General features: G+C 43.9%; 5 protein-coding genes across 5 annotated transcripts in view; 4 read left to right on the plus strand and 1 right to left on the minus strand.

The window, feature by feature from the left end:
- Positions 1-9,474, plus strand: part of LOC6046078 — a 50,328-nt gene extending 40,854 nt beyond the window's left edge. Inside the window, exons 3-8 of the mRNA XM_038259243.1 lie at positions 1,945-3,018; positions 3,118-3,248; positions 5,825-6,311; positions 6,370-7,047; positions 7,113-7,195; positions 7,257-9,474. Coding sequence (XP_038115171.1) covers positions 1,945-3,018; positions 3,118-3,248; positions 5,825-6,311; positions 6,370-7,047; positions 7,113-7,195; positions 7,257-7,970 — 3,167 coding nt within the window. The 3' untranslated portion in view covers positions 7,971-9,474. The remainder of the gene's footprint in view (positions 1-1,944; positions 3,019-3,117; positions 3,249-5,824; positions 6,312-6,369; positions 7,048-7,112; positions 7,196-7,256) is intronic.
- Positions 3,268-5,781, plus strand: LOC6046079 (cilia- and flagella-associated protein 157). Its single transcript, XM_001863298.2, has one exon. It carries the CDS (start codon positions 4,018-4,020, stop codon positions 5,743-5,745), a length of 1,728 nt encoding a protein of 575 aa, XP_001863333.2. The 5' UTR covers positions 3,268-4,017; the 3' UTR covers positions 5,746-5,781.
- A 65-nt stretch (positions 9,475-9,539) lies between the features above and the next one.
- On the minus strand, positions 9,540-16,353 carry LOC6046077 (actin-interacting protein 1). Its single transcript, XM_001863296.2, has 4 exons — positions 16,043-16,353; positions 10,477-12,008; positions 10,250-10,400; positions 9,540-10,178 (listed from the first exon to the last, which is right to left on the minus strand). Exons 1-4 carry the CDS (start codon positions 16,056-16,058, stop codon positions 10,066-10,068), a joined length of 1,812 nt encoding a protein of 603 aa, XP_001863331.1. The 5' UTR covers positions 16,059-16,353; the 3' UTR covers positions 9,540-10,065.
- Positions 13,913-14,567, plus strand: LOC119768687. Its single transcript, XM_038259245.1, has 2 exons — positions 13,913-14,074; positions 14,133-14,567. The coding sequence occupies exons 1-2, from the start codon at positions 14,063-14,065 to the stop codon at positions 14,463-14,465; spliced, it is 345 nt and encodes a 114-aa protein (XP_038115173.1). The 5' UTR covers positions 13,913-14,062; the 3' UTR covers positions 14,466-14,567.
- A 341-nt stretch (positions 16,354-16,694) lies between the features above and the next one.
- Positions 16,695-17,758, plus strand: LOC6046076 (GPN-loop GTPase 2). The gene has a single exon (XM_001863295.2). The coding sequence runs from the start codon at positions 16,798-16,800 to the stop codon at positions 17,719-17,721; it is 924 nt and encodes a 307-aa protein (XP_001863330.2). The 5' UTR covers positions 16,695-16,797; the 3' UTR covers positions 17,722-17,758.

Below are 17,758 nucleotides of genomic sequence, written 5' to 3' on the forward strand. Positions count from 1 at the left end.
TTTTAAAGCATCCCGATTCCCGATTTCAAAACTTGAAAATATTTTTATTCAAAATGTCAGAAAATTTCAAAATTCAGTCCAGACTCGATTTTCTGAAATGCACTCAAAAAACCACTTTGGATAAATTGATTGAAAAAAATAAAAAAGTATAATAATTGAAATTACAAGTCAAAATTTCAACACAATTCAAAGAAAAACGTTACTTAATCCACCTTCAGGTGGTTGGTGCCTTCCTCTCATTTAAAGTGATTCCAACCCCCCTAAAGTGTCCACATTGTTTATGGATCTTCTCAGTGATGAGTAAAAAAACAGACTACCTACAGACTTTTTGTCCAGATTATACAGACACCGCCTTTGAGGAAAATGGCATCCCTCTACACGGCTTTTTCGTGGCGATCAGACGGGACCATTTGAGGTTATGTAAATTCAGACCATTTTTTAAACTGCTTGTAATTTTAGATAGGTAAGTCAGATCTTGAAAATTCTTAATCCACAAGAAAGGTCTTTTCATATGCTTTCTAAAAATATATAACATGTGAGGGTTTCATGAAAAATCCACCCTTTTTACCATAATTTTAATTTAATATGAAACAGTTTTTTTGACATAACTTTTTAAATACATGATAAAACTGCATGAATTTAAATAGCAACTAAGGGGACGTTAAGACGGATCGATTAAAACCATTCCGGCCAAAATTGGTTGAGCCTGTGACGAGATATTCCAGTGACATTGATTTGGTACACATGTCTACATACAGCCAAACACACAGACATTTGCGCAGCTCGTGATTCTGAGTCCATATGTACAAATGAAGGTAGGTCTAGGAGGTCTAATTCAAGAGTTCATTTTCCGAGTGATTTTATAGCCTTTCCTCAGTAAGGTGAGGAAGGCAAAACCAATGGAAAATGCAAAAGAAAAAAAATTGTGCCAACCTAACGGATGATAACTCGTTTTTTAACTTTTTAACTTTCTAACATTCACTTTATCTATCAGTATGTTAAATTTTCAATGCTTTCAATTATATTTTGGTATGATGTAGTAAGTTTTAAAGCATAATTAAAGCACAAAAAGGTACTAATAAATCACAAATATCCCTGTCTTTTTTTTTATTATCAAGCTTAAGTGTGGCCCCTAAACTACGCTAAAGTAAATTAGAATTTTTAAATCCAAGATGGCTGAGATCGAATATTGAAAAAAATACATTTCTTAATTTATAGGCAATCAAAACTACAACTGGCAACTAAAATTGGGTCGCTGAACTCGAATTTTATGTTTAAAACAAGAAAATGAAAAAAAAAACGATTTTTTTCGATTGCTGGATCTGCCAGGGCCAGCCGCTCATTGAACATTTTTGGTAAATTTTAACCTTAAAGTGCCTATAGCTACAAGACATTACAATTAATTTAAAAAATGAAAGGTAATTTTCGTTAAATTTCACATTTTGAAACCTTCAAAATTATGTTTGATAAAATTACTCAAAAAGAGGTTATATTCCACATTTTCAAACCTTCAAAATTATTTTTGATAAAATGACTCAAAAAGAGGTTATATTCAACAAACCATATTTTCGACCTTAAACAAAAAAAAGTACTTTTAAAAATCAAGTTACAACAATAAAAGGAATATGAAAAATAAGGATTTTTTAACATTTACTTTTTTTAATAACAGTACTAACAACTTTGCCAAAGACACCAAATCGATCATAATATCAGATAATTTTTGGTAACCAGCACGGAAAATTGTATGTAGACTTGCAAAACGACTTCTTCTTCATGGACAAAGTTATGTCCGAATCAAAAATGTTTGAAATAATTGCGAAATTCTAGAGAATTACCCCTTTGGGTCGACCCACGACGAAATGTGGGTTTGGGCGCACTCCTTTTTATCGCGTCCATCAGAGCGGAAAAAAATATTGTTCTATTTTTTTTTTTGTTTCCTTACAGCTCTTGGTCTGCGCAAGGGACGCCTCATGGTCCCGTCCAGCTATGCCGCCCAAACGGACGACCTGGACATCCAGCTGCAGGCGGATAGTGGCGAGTTGATGAAACACGAAGATGCGCTTGATTTGAGGCTGCAAATTTCGCTCGTTAGACCGTCCGGCGGAACGACCATCTCGATGCTGGATATCAGACCCGACGTGAATCACAACGTGACACAAATCAAAATACCGTGCAGTTACTTTATGTACGGTGGAATGTACGAGTTGAGCGTGGAACAGCCGGCGGGAGTGCTACTTCGGAACGACTTGGAGATGGACGAACGGCTCAGACAGCAGCTCAACGTGAGCTGGCCGGTGCCGGTTTTGAATTTAGTGCCTAATACAATCAGTACGTACCCGGAGGAGATAGTGCGGGGGAGTTTGAGCTTTCCAGACGTTCGATGTCCCGGATTGGCATCGACAATCAACGATGAATCGAGTGATGTGCCAGAGTTTTGGCTTGAACTGGTTTATTGTGGGCGGAATGAGGCGTGTCCGTTGGAAAACGTTTCAAAACCTCAAATTTTATTCTCCGAACAAGTGCGGGGGTTCCCCCGCTCTCGAGAGATTAATTTTCGTTGTGATCTGTTCGGATTGGCAGGGTACTACCTGTTGCATTTGCGTGCCTCTAATCCGGACCCATCGTTAAGGGACATGTTGAGTGGTGCGAGGGCGATCCTGAAAGCGGACTGGAGCAAGCAGTACATTTTTACTGTTCACGCTCGCAGCATATTCCCGTGTGATGTGCACGGCGACGGAATCCGGCTGCTGTTCCAGTATCCTTCCTGTATCCTCGACCAGTCCGACCGGGTTCGGGTTTACGGCAAGCTGCGAGCGGATGTAACATCCCTGGCGCCCCCAACCTCGCTCCACTACATCGCCGAACAGCGGGTAATGAAGGGGCAGCACTCTTTGTACTTTGGGTGTGACCTGTTCTATGAAAAATACATCGAGTACTGCTTCGTGTACGTGAGCCAGGCAATTTCCGGAGCTGTGGCCGACATCCGCATGGACTGTGTACCAACCCTTCCGGTGTCTCGTGAGTTTGTTTGCTGATTAAAATGAGCTTCGTTATGAGTTTGCTGCGTACTTGGCATTATTATTTTTTAAACATTCTCTTATCCCCCTTTTTTCATAGCATCCGACTCCGGCGGATGGGGACCATGGAGCAACTGGACCCACTGCTCAACCACGTGTCGCGGTGGCGTTCGCAATCGGTACCGATTTTGCGACTCACCACCACCACGCTACGGAGCGAAATTCTGCGAGGTAATTTCATTTACAATATAGTTATTAATATTACTCCAGCAAATGAATGCAAACGCTCATTACGCGTCCAAGACCACCGAGACCACATCAAAGACCGACCACGTTTTTCACCCGACTCCTGCCGGGAAAATGCCTTTATTATAGGACCACCTGTCGCAACCCCCTCGCCACCACCCCACCGGACACCCACCGTGATGGGCCTCTATTCAAAGGTGGTGCTCAGGTGCAGCTCCTTTTTCATACACTGAAAGACGCGCGCTCTGTGGTCTTCTGCTAACGACCACCGTGGCTGCTGCTGTTGCGACGGCGCACCGGTAAAATATCGAAAATTTATTGCCCTGTTCCTGACAAGGAACCGCTGCTGCGATAAAAAAAAAAAACCGAAGACCGCGCTATTCATTATTCAATTTTCTTTAAATGGTTTGACTCTTGAAAATTTCTCGCCGTGCATGGTCTTCTGTGCAGCGAATGCTCAACAGGCCCGTTGAATTACAATGTAACAATCTTTGATGTGGAGCAATGCTCTTTAACACGAATTGCGGAATGTAGGTAAATCATTTTGGCCCGCGCCATGATGGACAGATGTAGGAAAAAAATGCAAGCATGCAAGGAAATTTAATCGATAAAGTCCTGCCGACAAATATCCCTTACAACAGCTAGCCATGTAATCCCGTCATAACACCGTCTTAGCAACCCGGGGTGCGGTTTAGTTTACTGCGAACCTTCGAACAGTTCAGATCGACAAATTTTCCGTTGACGCCCCCGCGAAATGCCCAAAGAAAAGAAAGCAAAGAAGGCCAAAAAGGCTGTCCTGGACGTTCAGCCGGTCGATGGGCTGAGTGCCGTCGATCGCCAGTTCTTCGAGATCACGATCAACGATCTGAACCAGAAGTTGGCCCGCCTGCGGACGCACAATGTCAAGATCGAGGAACGTAACGAGGAGCTGGAGAGTAAGCTGAAGCAGATCGAGAATGATCGGGCGGATGTGACGGCTTTTCTGGATCGGACTCTGCAGGAAAAGCTAGCGGTCATCATCGAGCTAGAGGACAAGCTGAGCGAACTGTCCAAGGTTCGCGATCAGGAGAATGAAGAGTGCCAGAAGAAGGTGGTCAGCATGGACGCCAAGTACAAGGCAATGCACGAACAGCTAACGTCGGAGATTAAGCTGCTTACCGGTAAGCTCAACTCAATGGAGGAGTTCCGGCAGCAGCGGGATGAGCTGATGGCAAAGTTTGACGCTCAAGATACCGAGCTGAAAGAGCAGAACAAACGCCACAAGACAACGCTGTACGAGATGGAGCGAAAGGTTATTCTGGACAAGGATCGTCTCAGGAAGGACGTGGAGAACAAGCTGCTGCAGTTGTCAACGGAGTTTACAAAATCTTCGGAAATTCGCGTTGCTGCCCATACGCAGCGTCTCGTGCGGGAGAACATTGCCTTGAACAACGAGATGGACCGCATGATCTTCACCTTGGAACGTCTCGAGAAGCAATACGTACAGCTTAAGGTCCAGAACACGGAGCTGCGCAACTTGGCCGACATTGACGTCGTCGAGAAGCAACGACTGATGCAAACCTGCCAGGAGCGGTTGGACCTCGTCAAACAGCTTGCAGATCAGTACGATCAACAGCTGCAGAAAAACGCTCAGCTGAATGCTTTCAAAGATAAAGCCGATGAGTATGAGTCGGAAACTCAAACCACCAAGAAAGAGTACAACCATTTGCGGCAAAAGGTCCGCATTCTCGAGCAATACATTCACTACATCAACACGGATCGCCAAGCCCTGCGCAATGAGTCCGACCATCACCAGAAAGAGTTCGCCCGTATCTCGGAGATTCTCAAAACGGTCCGCTTTACCGTATTGTCCGCCTTCAAAGAGGACGAAGAAGCTGACGATCTACCATACCAGGAGATTAAAAGGAAACGAATCATCGCTGATTTGCTGACTGCGTTGACCAACCTGGACTTACAGCCTCGCGTTGACATCTCTGTCGCAACCCTACCAGCCCTGGAAGAAGGCTACGAGCAGGGAGATCTCGGTGTAATCCCACGCGAAACCTTGGATTCAATCATCGAAAAGACGCAGACCTTCAATCTTCCGGACACTCCGCTGATAAGCTCGAACACCTCATCATCGACGGCCGACAAGGACAGCTTGAGTGTGCGAATCGCGTCCGGAAGTGACGTTATAATCGACGTCGTCAGCGGATCCCAGCTGGTGTTCAAGGGGTCCGAGGAGTCCTTCGAAGAGGATCAACCCAAAAGCGACGCAGCTTCCGAAGGGGTTGCCGAGGAGATTGAGACTAAGGACAAAAAGGACTCGGACGGGGATGAGCAGCAGGAAGGGTCGATTGGTGATGAGGGGAGCGTTAAGGGGTCGGACGTTCGATCGGTGGTTTCGGAAAGACAGGAAGATATCATTATTGACGCCCCGGACATCATAGCGGACGAACCGATCGAGTCCGCTTCGGGTGGAAAGGAATCCGATTTTCATTGAAAATTTTGAAATAAATTCTTCTGACCAAAAAAAAAAGTTTTTTTCATTCTTACTCAATAAGAATTTCCTTCCTTCCTAGGGCTCCTCCGTCCAAACGGAACGCTGCGGAGTTCAGTCCTCGTACGACTCGTGGGAGTGCATGTTTAGTCCGGTGGCCGGCAGCAACCTGTCGATCGAGGTGTCCAACATTGGCACCGAGGTAGGACCGGCATGCCGGTGCGGTTGCGTCATTCACTTGGGCGCGGTCAAGCCGAAACGGATAGTGGCGTCCTCCTCGGAGAGCTGTCCCGAGCGCAGTCTTTGGCTGGTGCAAGGCGACGACGGCCATCGGATACGATTCTCGATGAACTACAGCCGGTTTCCGTGCGACCAGCAGTGGATCAAGGTTCGCGACGGAGAGAAATTGTCCAACGAGCTGATCCTGGAGTACGCTTCCGGTCACATCGAGTCGGGCAAGAGTGCCACTTCGAGCGGTTCTCGGCTGTTGATTGAGTTTCACTCCAGGAAAATGGAGCATTACGACGAGAACTGCATTGCGGGGTTTCTGGCACAAGCCGAACAAATTAGTAAGTTGAGCGGGATTTGTGGAGATTTATCGTAACAATAATCGTGATTTTTCTTCAGGAACAGAGAATCACCAACCAAACGTGTCAGTTTCCATCGCCAGCAAGGTGATAATGCCGTTTGTACAGTCATTTAGCTATGCCAATTTAACGTTAGCTCACATTTGTGCAATAGTATTCATTAGCGCCATAATATTCATAACATTCATACTGCTGATCCAATACCTGTTCCGCTACCGCAAGTACGAACTGGCCATCAGTCAAACGGAGGCAGATTCTCCGGCACACACGTTGTTCGGCTCGGGAAACTCCCTCAACAACGACCAACCACGGTCACGTGCCGTTTCGACGACAACCCTGATCTCCGAGATTGCTTCGTACGTCAAGTTACGTCCCAAGAATGGTTCCATCAAACATCACCGCTTCCGGGAGAGCGTAGAGTACACGCTGGAGAACAACGACCATCCATCCGACGGAAGTGCCGTCGAGTTTGCCAAGGAAGCGTCCGTGGAAAAGATGGACGGAATTCCGATGCAAGCGCTCAACAATCTGGACGCTCCAAACGGACGGCGGAGGAGCGAGTGCAGTTCACCGACGGAAATGGTCGATCAGCTCTCGGACGATCAATCGACCAACGTTAGCTCGGCGTACTCCTCACTCAACCGGGACAAGACGCCGCTGGTGTCGCGAAGGGTGGGCAAAAAGTCCCCGGAAAAGCGGAGCGAAGTCAAGAGTGAAGGTATAAAATTAGTACTAATTATTTAAAAATAAATTGAAAAATTAATAAAATAATCAAAATTTCAGGAGACTGCTCACCAAATGAAAAGGTCCCACTTGCATCTGGTTCTAGCACGATAACGCTGACCAACATTAGTCCATCCGATGTTGTAAGTATTCTTTAGAAGCAAATAGAATGCTAAATCTTAGTCACAAATCTACCCCCAACAGGAATGTTCATCACCAGCCCCGAGCATCGCAAACATCTACAAGACGCGTAACCTGAAGGAAAGCAAGGAGAAGCGAAACCTGCGCAAGTTGTTGGCCGGTTCGGACTTTTCCCTCGGCCACCCGGAAGACATGGAGATGGATTACTACGACTACAATGTGACCAACGCCGGAGCCGCTCCGGGTTCCTATCTGGGCATGGATCCTGCTTTTTTAGTCTGGATCCCTCCGCTCAACGATGAGGACATCACGGAGGAAGTCGACATGGACCGGTCCAACACAGAGGACGGGACAAACTCGGAACCCAGAAGTACCAACATTACACCGAACGAAGAAATTATAAAAATTCTTCAGCAACGCCGAAACGATTACCTAATCGTCAACAGCATCTCCAAGAGCGACATCTACTCGGAAGCGGAACAGCAAGACAACCGGTTGGCCAAACGGAACCACCTCCAAGAGCTAGCCATCAACAACGCGCGGCGGAAGCTGAGTTCCCCGGAGGAGGATTCGACCGAGGAGAAGGAAAAGGAAACGTCCTTCACCAAGTCACCCGCCGATAACAAGCAAATTGGCGATTTCTACGAACTGGCCGACATCCAGTTCGCCGACGATGAAGATGAAGACGAAGAGGACGACGAGGAAACGATAGCACGGCAAAGTGCGAAGGAAACACCGCGAAAAAGTAAAAAGGACACGAAACCGACCAAGGTGTGAAACGTACAATATTTGACATATCCGTGTAGGGATTCTGGGATCGTTGTTACGGTAGAAGATATCCAAACAGAGAATGGGACCTCTTTCTAGTCAGGAATTTTCCCCACTGGATACGCGATAGTATAGAGAATATTTACAGACCCAACTGTGTAGAAGAAGCGCAATTACTTTGCTTCCTTCTCTTAGAAGATTTTTAAATTTTTAATTTTAAGAAAACTAATCGCAGTACGCGCCGTGTAATTAGTAGGCGTTGCCCAACTGGCTTGTTTGCGCTTCCGGTACCACTGTGTTTTGGTTCGATTTCCGGTTAGATTTCAATCTCAGTTTGGTTCAAACTTTCTCTGGGTTATCTCAAGGCTTGCTCTTTTGCTGTGGTTTTGACACTCGAATCATGTTTTTGGACATTTTTCAGGTATTGAAATCACAGTTTGAAGACATTTTTACAATAAGGAATTTTATTATAAGCAAACTTGTATGGAAATGACTGATTGTAAATAGATTTTTAGCAGTATACCCTCACAAAAAAAAAAAGAAAAATGATCAACATCTTCGTCATGCCAACTAATTTGAAATTCTAATGTGGCTTTCTTCTTTTTCATAAATCAATTTTTAAAGGAATTTTTGTCCATTGATTTATTATGCCCAACTAAGCCATTTTGCATAATTGAGTGCTGAACTCGGATTTGTTCGTTTCAACTTCGTGTGCGTTCACTGACGGTCGCTTCGAAATGACGATCATGACAGACAATTTTGTTTTGCTTCTTTTTTTAATCTCGGCAATTTAAACTCAATTTTCAGAGAACTTTATATTTTTTGGGAATGGACAAAAGAGGACGCTAGGGAAATGCAAAGTTATGTAAAATAACTTATTTGGACATAAAAAAAATATGGACACAAGTTTAAGAAATCAATAAAAAGAAGAAAATACAGAAAATAATCAAATTTGTTTTTGGAGAACTGCTAATCGTTGAAAATAAATCAGTTCTGACTATCAGAACTTACTGTTTAGTCCAATATAATTCCACATAACAGCTCATTGTCGTTTCAAAGTACATTTATTTAAATTATTGAATAACTGAGGGATACTGCTTGCATGTAGAAATATATATTCCTATATTAAGAAAAGCTAACGTAACGTGTAATGTGTATAATTTTAGACGAATAGAAGCGGCATATACTTTGTTTATTTAGTAGGTAAAGTGAAGTTTAAAGCTTACGAATTTTCCACAGAGCAACATTTCCCCATACGCTTTTCATCTGCAAATAAATTAAACAAAATCAAACCATTCTTTAGGACAAACTTGAGTAATTTTGGATAGGACGGTATAATTTACGCAAAAAAAAAGTTGAGTGGCCAGTTTTACGAAACTGCAATTGTAATATTTTGGACGCAAAATTAGACAAATAAAACAGTTGACAAAATTTGTAGCGAATGAAGATTTCTCCGATGTGTTAAAGTATTGTTTCGCGATATTTTTGAGATAAAGAAAAATAATTATTTCAATCTGGTTGTGGTTTTTTTTAAATAGATGTCCGAAATTTCTTTCCAGCATAAATCAAACACTTAGATTGCTTTTCATCATTCTTATAAATATGTATAATTCGTTTCGATACAATGTGTTATGACAAAAAAAGAGTAACGGCGATATTTCGCTTCTTTCTGAATACACGCATAAAGTCATCGAAAAGACTAAACTGAAAACGGTATGTACGCTGAAATGCTTGTATTGTTAGTAGGGCTCTATTTAAAATAGAAACAAAAACTGTTTGAACATGATTCGTGTAACAAAAAATGAAAACAAAATCTTCTGATGCATTATAAATAGTATATATCGCCACTTACAAAATCTCATACAAAGTATTGAAATCACAACTAAAGGTGTAGAGCTTATAAATGTGCAATTTGGCCAGAATTTGCGCCCTGCTGCTACAGCAGCAGCATACTTTTCGGTACGGGTTTGTTTTAAATTTGTCGACTCAAGGTTGCTATTTCACTTGCAAGATGCGCAACACATAATTAGAGTGAAAAAAAGAAGAAAAAAAAACCACAAAAGTGAAATGCGTGACACACACTAATCGACAGGGGACACTCTGCTTAGGCGGCACTCTCGATGTTCCATACTTTTGTGTTGCAGTCTTGCCCGGTGGAAATCAGCGTCTCGTTGTCGAGCCAAACCAGCCCCGTAATTTGGGACTGCGGGTGGGCATCTGGAAAGGGACCATCATCGTGTGTTAGAGAGAGGAAAAATTTGCTTTAAGGAAAAATGTGTCCAACTCACTCTTGATAATGGTATGCTTGGCCGGGCTGTTGACATACCAAATGATGATTGTCGTGTCGAGCGAACCGCTGGCCACCAGCAGCGAGTTTGGCGAAAAGGCGACACAGTTGACACGGGCGTTGTGGAAGCCCCATTCTTGTTTGTGGGCAGGCTAACCGGAAATATAAGCCGTTGAGAATTCAGACGTGGACTAGAGCATGCAACTTCGAGCAGACAAAGACACTCACCTTATACTCCGGAACGCTGTAGAGGATGACCTTCCGGTTGGCATCGCACGCCACCAGCAGCTTATTGTCGGGTGAATAGCGGCAGTGGGTCACCGGTCCCAGATGATCCAGTTCCACCTTGGAGCTCAGCTCGGTTCCGTTCAAGCTGTAGACGTGCACTTTACTGTCGTCCCCACCAACGGCCACTTCCTGCGTTTCCGGATTGATGCTGACGCAGCTGGACTCAAAGTTGATCGGTACGGCGGACACCTTGCGGTTGTCCTTCAAAACGGTAATGTCCTTGACGCAACCGACGACGACAATGTTGCTTTCCTTCAAAATGTCCATGCCCCGTGGTTGGCAGCTCAGTTTAGCATCCACGCCGGTGTACCGATTGCCCTCGATGGAAATCTGCTTGATCGAATCATCGATTCCGGCCGTATACACGAAATCACCGGAAGCACAAATATCGTTGATTTGATTTCCGTGGCCGACGCCACCAACGCGATCATTAGTTCCGGAGCCAGAGTTCCAGTTGGTAACGGCTCCGTCGTGGCTTCCGGTATAGATAGTACTGCGATCATCGCTCAACGTTAGCACAGTTATTGGCTTGTTGTGGCCCTTGACCACACGTAACGGTTTGGTGGGATTGTTCACATCGAGGTAGTTGATAAAACCGGACAGCGAAACCGACAGCAGATGCTCTCCTTGCCACAGACAGGACACCTGTTGATCGTCAATCGTCGTACCCATTGGGAACTCGCTGATCAGAGTGCGCGATTCAACGTCCCACAGCTTGCAAGTTTTGTCCCCTGAACAGGTCAACAGCTGAGTTCCGTCGGGCTTCCATGCCACCCCGTAGACACCGCCAGCATGAGCCGGCGATCCAATTTCTCCCTTCAACTCCGAAGTCGTTCCGTCGTACAAAAACACCTTGCCATCAAATCCAGCTGAAGCAAACAGGTGTCCACTCGGAGAATAACGAACGGCCTGCACAAACCGGGTGTGATCCTGCTTGGTCATCTTGAACTTGAACGGCGGTCCCTCAAAGACTCCGATCGTGTTGTCCTCACTCCCAGTTATAATCCGGAACGGTCTCGCCGGTCGAAAGTCGCACGAGTTGATCGGCTTCGACTGACCGGAAATTTCACCCACCGACGTTCCGGTCTCGGCCATGAACACATGCCCAAACCGTTCCCGTCCCTCGCCCACAATCACGATCCGCTGACTGTCCGGAGACCAGCTAATGTCCTTGATCGGACCTCCAATCGGTTGAAACTCATTCTTCAGGATGTGCTCCTTGTTGACCGTGTCCCAAATCCGAATCTTGCCCGATTGATCGCCGGACGCAATGTAGAACCCACTCGGTGAATACTTGGCCACATTCACCTGGCATGAGTGCTCCGTGTAAATGTCCGCAATCTCCGGATTGTCAATGTTCCGGATGATGACCGAGTGGCCGTTGGTGTACAGGATGTTTTTACCCTTCGGATCACCGCCCAACACTATCGGTTGGCCACGCTGGGTACGCGGTAGGGTTGCGTAAATAAATTCTGTTGTTTCGGATTTTTTGATTAAATAAAAGAAGAAGAAAAAACACATTTAATTCCTCTAATAGCATTGCGTTATGCAAAAGTGAAAAGTAACAATAAAATTCCCCCATAAATAGCCCCGTTCCAGGCCAGGGGGCACCCTGTGCGTTTCAGCAGGGTGGCCACTCAAATTCGTTTCCGAATTGCTGAATTTCATTTCCATTTTTTTTACAGACTTTCTTTGATATCTTAAGGTCCTGAAATATTTTTTTTTGCAATTCCGTCGTGAAACTACTTACTTTTCCTGTCATTCTTGAACGACAAAATAGCCTACTTTTCTGTACCAAAAATAACAGAATCGAATAGCAACACTTTTCAAAATAAATGCTGAAAAGTTCTACTTTTCAGCACTGAAATGGGTGCTGAAAAGTTGAACTTTTCAGCACTTGTTTCGAAAAGTAACACTTTTCAACATTTTTTTAATTTAAACGTTTTATAGACAAAATACATGAAAAATTGACTTAAAATTTCACTCTATGGGTGTTTTTCGGAATTGCAAAAAATGTTGTACGGAACTCGTTGCAAAACTTGATTTTTTCAGCGCTCGTCGTATTTATCCATCAATGTACGACTCGTGCTGAAAAAATCCTCTTTTTGCAACTTGTTGCATAAACTACTATTAATGTATAGTTAAGCAGGTATTAGACTGTAACATACAAGCAAACTCGCACTTTTTGACATTTCGGCAGTTTGTCTGCATACATTTCGAGTTGTTTGCGAGTTTGGCCAACTGTCAAACACAAGAAAGGCTTGTTCAAATATTACGTTCAGTGATTTTCGGGATTTCATATCAGACCAATATTTGACCTTTAATAAAAAAGTTTCCGAACCAAAATTTTACATATTTCCAGCTTTCATTGATCTAATACAGTCCACTGGCCCTTCCTTCACTGGACTGGGCTCGAAGAGGTGTCTGGCGTAGACAAATGCTAAACGTAATTCTTGGGCGGTGAATTGTCATCATCAATTTGGAGAGGAACGGAACGGATTCTCCGAAAGTGCAACAGCGTTCCGTGGAAGTTAAGTGTGTGCGTGTTGTTTAGATGTTTTATTTTTAATTTTCATTATTTTTTGAAAATATTTGAAGAGACCTTCCGCTGGAATTGACGACAAAGCGGATTCGATATCACGAATCACGATACAGATTGTGGGTTCGTATCAGGGTTGCCAGGTTGCCAGATAAATCTGGGAATGCCAGATTTTTCAAGTGTCAGCCAGAATAAAACTTCACCCTTCTCTGTGCCAGATTTTTCACTTTATGCCCAATTTGAACAACTTTTAGATTAAAATGAACAAATTTAATAAAAAATCAAAAAAATAAGAACGTGTTTTTCTTAACGAAAATGTAAGTTCAACATTTTTGAGGCCATAAAATCAGTTGAACCATCTGAATTCTACAAACATTAGAAATAATTCATATTCTCCCTCCCCTTCACTATTTAGAATTGTTTGATTTTCGTCTGTCAGATTTTTCCAGATTTTTATCGATACTTTGCCAGATTTTTCAAATTTTGACCTGGTAACCCTGGTTCTTATATCCATAAGATACTTCAAGGGCCATGTTATGGGAAAGGATAGCTGGGAAATGTGTGACCCTGTGTGGCGAGATTTAACAAAAAAAAAACTGTCCGCCACATGGTTTATGGATGGTCCCTAAAAGAACGCAAAATTTGGGATTTTGACCCCGGCACTCAAAATAATCCACACGTTGATGCTACCTGAAAAATCACGTAACCCCGATTTTCCCCTCGCTAGGCTCGTTTTACGTGACGCACGTAAAAATAATGTGAAAGTGTACTGGCAAAAAAATTTTTTCACGTTGACGTTACGTGAAAAGCTTTATGGTATTTTTCCACTAAGTTCTTTGGTGTAGCTTTTATGTGATTTGAAATGTAACTTCAACAAGACTCGAGTGCGCCATTCTGTCGAATTTCTACGTGATTATTTTAGTATGAAAATTGATGGCGAACGGTGAAGTTTGCTGCTGAAGTTATGCTCGAGAAATTTAATTTAAAATGGAACAGACGGTAAGTTAAGTTTGATTTATTTTAGTTATAGTTTATAATTATTATTATTTTTTTGCAGAATGTTACTCCTGGAAACAAGAATTTTCTTTCCGGGCGGCCACCGGATTTCTGGCCAGTTCTAACCTTAGCGGCCGATGTTACCGTGGTGCTTAAACCCACAAAAAATTGCACGGAGTTCTTGGGCATCCAGCTGGTGGTTAGATCGTCTAGGCTTCCGGTTGTGATTCTGCACGTGGCCAAGAGACTCGACCATTCGCAGATTCGTCGGGAGGTCATAATCAAGGACATCACCAAGGTGCCGAGGATCATTGAACACAACAATAGCAGCGGGACTATTGTTGGGACTGGTGAACAAAAAAAGTCTTCTGCGTGTTACCGGCGAGAGGCATGACATTTCGGCCAGAATGAGCACCATGACCAGTCAGACCAGCGGTCAGTTCAGCCGCTGACCCCACCGGACCAATCACGTTACGGTCAACTTCGGTTCAAACTGGTGGCTAAACTTCGACACGGAGCATCGTGAAATCGTGAATTTGAAATATTTATTGAATATTAATAAAAGAAGAATTCAATAAAACATTGATTTGAAATTAAAAACTGCATTACTTTTTTTACATTTTTAACAGCAGAAAAAAGCTCTTAACCTCATTAGTACTAGAAAATTCTGATAACGATTACTAAAACGTTCATTTAGAGTTCACCAGCTTATAGATTTAGCATTTACGTGTGAAACACGTAGAATCAATGTGAAATGATCTGGCCCAGCAAATTCCGTTTCTACTAGGGCCACCTCGTAGAAGTTACGTGAAAAGTCTAGTGGAAAAAAACCACATAGTTTTTCACGTAACTTCAACGTGTGGATTTTTTTGAGTGCCCTCCCCACCCACTTTGTAACAAATCGTTACAGATGAGCGTTGCCCCCTACCCTCCCTGTAACGCGTAACACAAGGTCTTTTTGCATTTTTTTTCTATGAATGCTTATATAAAAATTTAGCGTTACGTAACATAATGTTTCATCACAAGTCATAATTCCTTCATCTAATTCCGACTTGAGTGGTCACCCTGCTCGTTGGGCGACTCTCCCCGTTCCCCCCAGTGCCCTTTTTGTATTTTTATCAGATAAGCTTCGTTGCACATCATCGCGATTGACTCACACACACACACTTTCCGCACACCCAAATTCCTTCCTTTACATTCTCCGTTCCCTATCAATGCAGCGATCGGATGAAAAAAATGTTCAATTTTTATCATTTTATAGAACATGAATGATAAAAAGATTGTAAGAAATTTGTTGATTTTTCTATTTAGGGGTCAATGTTGGTATGATTAATTTAAAGTGAATCTCTTCATACACAGTCCAATTTATTCAGTTTTTTTTCCAAAATTTTTTTCAACCAAGCAAGGGCTGCCAACCCCCTCCTATGTTCCTCCACCCTTGCAACGTTTACCCAAAATAGGGAGTCTCTCCAATCTAAGCATGCCGGTCGCTCGCACCGAGAGTGGGGTTTATTTTTAAACTTCTCCTGGTGGACACTTCCGCCTACTACCACCGACATTTACTACACAAATTGATGCAATCTGCTGCGCCGAAAAAAATAAGTGCAATCTCAGCAACTGGGGACGTGGAGTTCATTGCCACACAGATAAATGAAGAGACCTTCTAGAGGCGATGGCTTGCTGAGGTTAGTCATCAGAAGAAGGGAACAAAAAAAAACCTGTCTGACTGATGAATCATTGCGAAGAAAGTCAACCTATTTGTTTGAAATTTTCCATTTCCTCCGGCTAGCCGGCTTTAGTAGTTCCTCCCTCAACCTCAAAGGGGCGGCGACGGCAAACGCAAGTTGGGTGTTGGTTTACGGATTCTCCCCCATTTTCAGTTCCACTGCGCGTATCGCATGACTCTCTTCGATAAAAGAAAATTCCACAATCCCAGCAGACTGCCAAATTTGGTCATATTTTTGTACTCACTGTTCGAGTAGGCCATGACTCGCTGCTCGTCTGACTATCCAAAGTGGGGCTGAGAAGGCTGATCCGGAACGTCGCTGCTGCTGCTGCTACTGCACACACTTTTCACCGTAATTAAGTTACGCGCGACCCGAAAGAAACGAAAACCTAGCGGACGCACCGAATTAACCGTTTCGACTAGATGGAGGGAGGGAGGTGCTTCAAGAATCGCCACCGCCGCCGTCAGAAAACACTACGCGTAAGAAAAAAAAAGCTGTCGACGACCAAACCCGCGACCCGGCACTTGCTTGAGTAATCGCGAACACTGGACTTTGGGGAAGGGAGAAGGGTTGCCAGCAGAGTTGGTTGGTGTTGGGAAACAAAATTTGATTAAAAAATTTAATTAAAAAAGTCACAACATTAAGATAAAAGTGGGGCAAAATCTTAATTATTTTTGTATTTATAAATTGCGTTTGGCAAATTATTATTTTTATTCGGTTTCTCAACCAAAACAGTCGAAAAAATGCAAAAGAATTTGTTTCCTGAATAATATGAAATATTAAAACTAGCACCACTGTAAAATTTGCGAGAGAGTGACGAGAGAAAGTCGGCAGATTTGACAGTAAAATTCGAACATCATATTTGAAAAGGGAACAAGCAACTCGCGTCAAACGGCTCACATCTCTATTGAAACTTTAAAAAAAAGTTTGGAGTGAAATCAAAACAACAAGCATTCGTTCGGTGGCGGTTCTCCCGCGGCAACAAGAAAAAATCGCAAAATGCAGAAGCAAGTGGCCACCCTCCAGACCAGGAAGCCGCTGTTCGGTCAGCTGGTGATCGGTCCACCGGGCTCGGGCAAAACCAGCTACTGCAGTCGAATGAAGACGTTTCTCGGCAAGCTGGAACGCGAAGTGACCGTAGTTAATCTGGATCCGGCCAACGATAACATGGAGTACGAAAGTGCCATCGACATTATGCAGCTCGTAACGGTGCAGGACGTGATGGAGCAGTTCGGACTGGGGCCAAACGGAGCATTGATTTACTGCATGGAGTTCCTGGAGGCCAATTTTGGATGGCTGCTGGAACAGCTGAAGGCAAGCAGTTGTAAGTACTTTATCTTTGATTGCCCGGGGCAGGTTGAGCTGTACACGCACCACAATGCCATGCGGAATATATTCGATAAGCTGGACCAGTTGGGTTACCGCCTGTGCACGGTTCACCTCGTAGAATCGCATCACTGCTCGGAACCGCACAAGTTCATCTCGACACTGCTGTTGTCCCTGCACACGATGCTACAGATGGGTCTGCCCCACGTAAATGTCCTCAGCAAGGCCGACCTGTTGAAGGAGTATGAATCCAAGCTGGCATTCAACGTCGAGTATTACACCGAGGTTCTGGATCTGAACTATCTGTTGGAGTGCATTGAACACTCGTCAATCGGAGGAATCAACAGGACCAAGTACAAAAAGCTGGACGCGGCCATCGTGTCCATGGTGGAGGACTACGGTCTTGTGTCGTTCCATTTGCTAGACTCAAACAAGGACGAGAGTCTGCTGCGCCTTAAGAATGCCGTAGACAAAGCTAACGGGTACGTGTACGGAGCCGGAGAAGAACAAAACGTGAACACGCTGCTGGCATGCGCCGTAGGCGCAGAAACGCAGACCGAACGGATGGAACGCGAAGTAGATCCATATCGGAGTTAGGGCTTTCGGAATTAAATTCTTAATTTGCAAAAAAAAA

This window comes from Culex quinquefasciatus, chromosome 3, assembly GCF_015732765.1.
Source record: "Culex quinquefasciatus strain JHB chromosome 3, VPISU_Cqui_1.0_pri_paternal, whole genome shotgun sequence".
In the NCBI taxonomy this organism is placed as follows: domain Eukaryota; kingdom Metazoa; phylum Arthropoda; class Insecta; order Diptera; family Culicidae; genus Culex; species Culex quinquefasciatus.

Excerpts from the sequence above, each read along its gene's own strand:
- LOC6046077 (XM_001863296.2), bottom strand. Across the intron at positions 10,401-10,476 it reads ACAGCGTTCCGGAGTATAAG|CCTGCCCACAAACAAGAATG; the intron begins GTGAGTGTCTTT and ends ATTTCCGGTTAG. Across the intron at positions 10,179-10,249 it reads CAAGCATACCATTATCAAGA|ATGCCCACCCGCAGTCCCAA; the intron begins GTGAGTTGGACA and ends GTCCCTTTCCAG.
- LOC6046076 (XM_001863295.2), top strand. The coding sequence starts at position 16,798 with ATGCAGAAGCAAGTGGCCACCCTCCAGACCAGGAAGCCGCTGTTCGGT.
- LOC6046079 (XM_001863298.2), top strand. The coding sequence starts at position 4,018 with ATGCCCAAAGAAAAGAAAGCAAAGAAGGCCAAAAAGGCTGTCCTGGAC.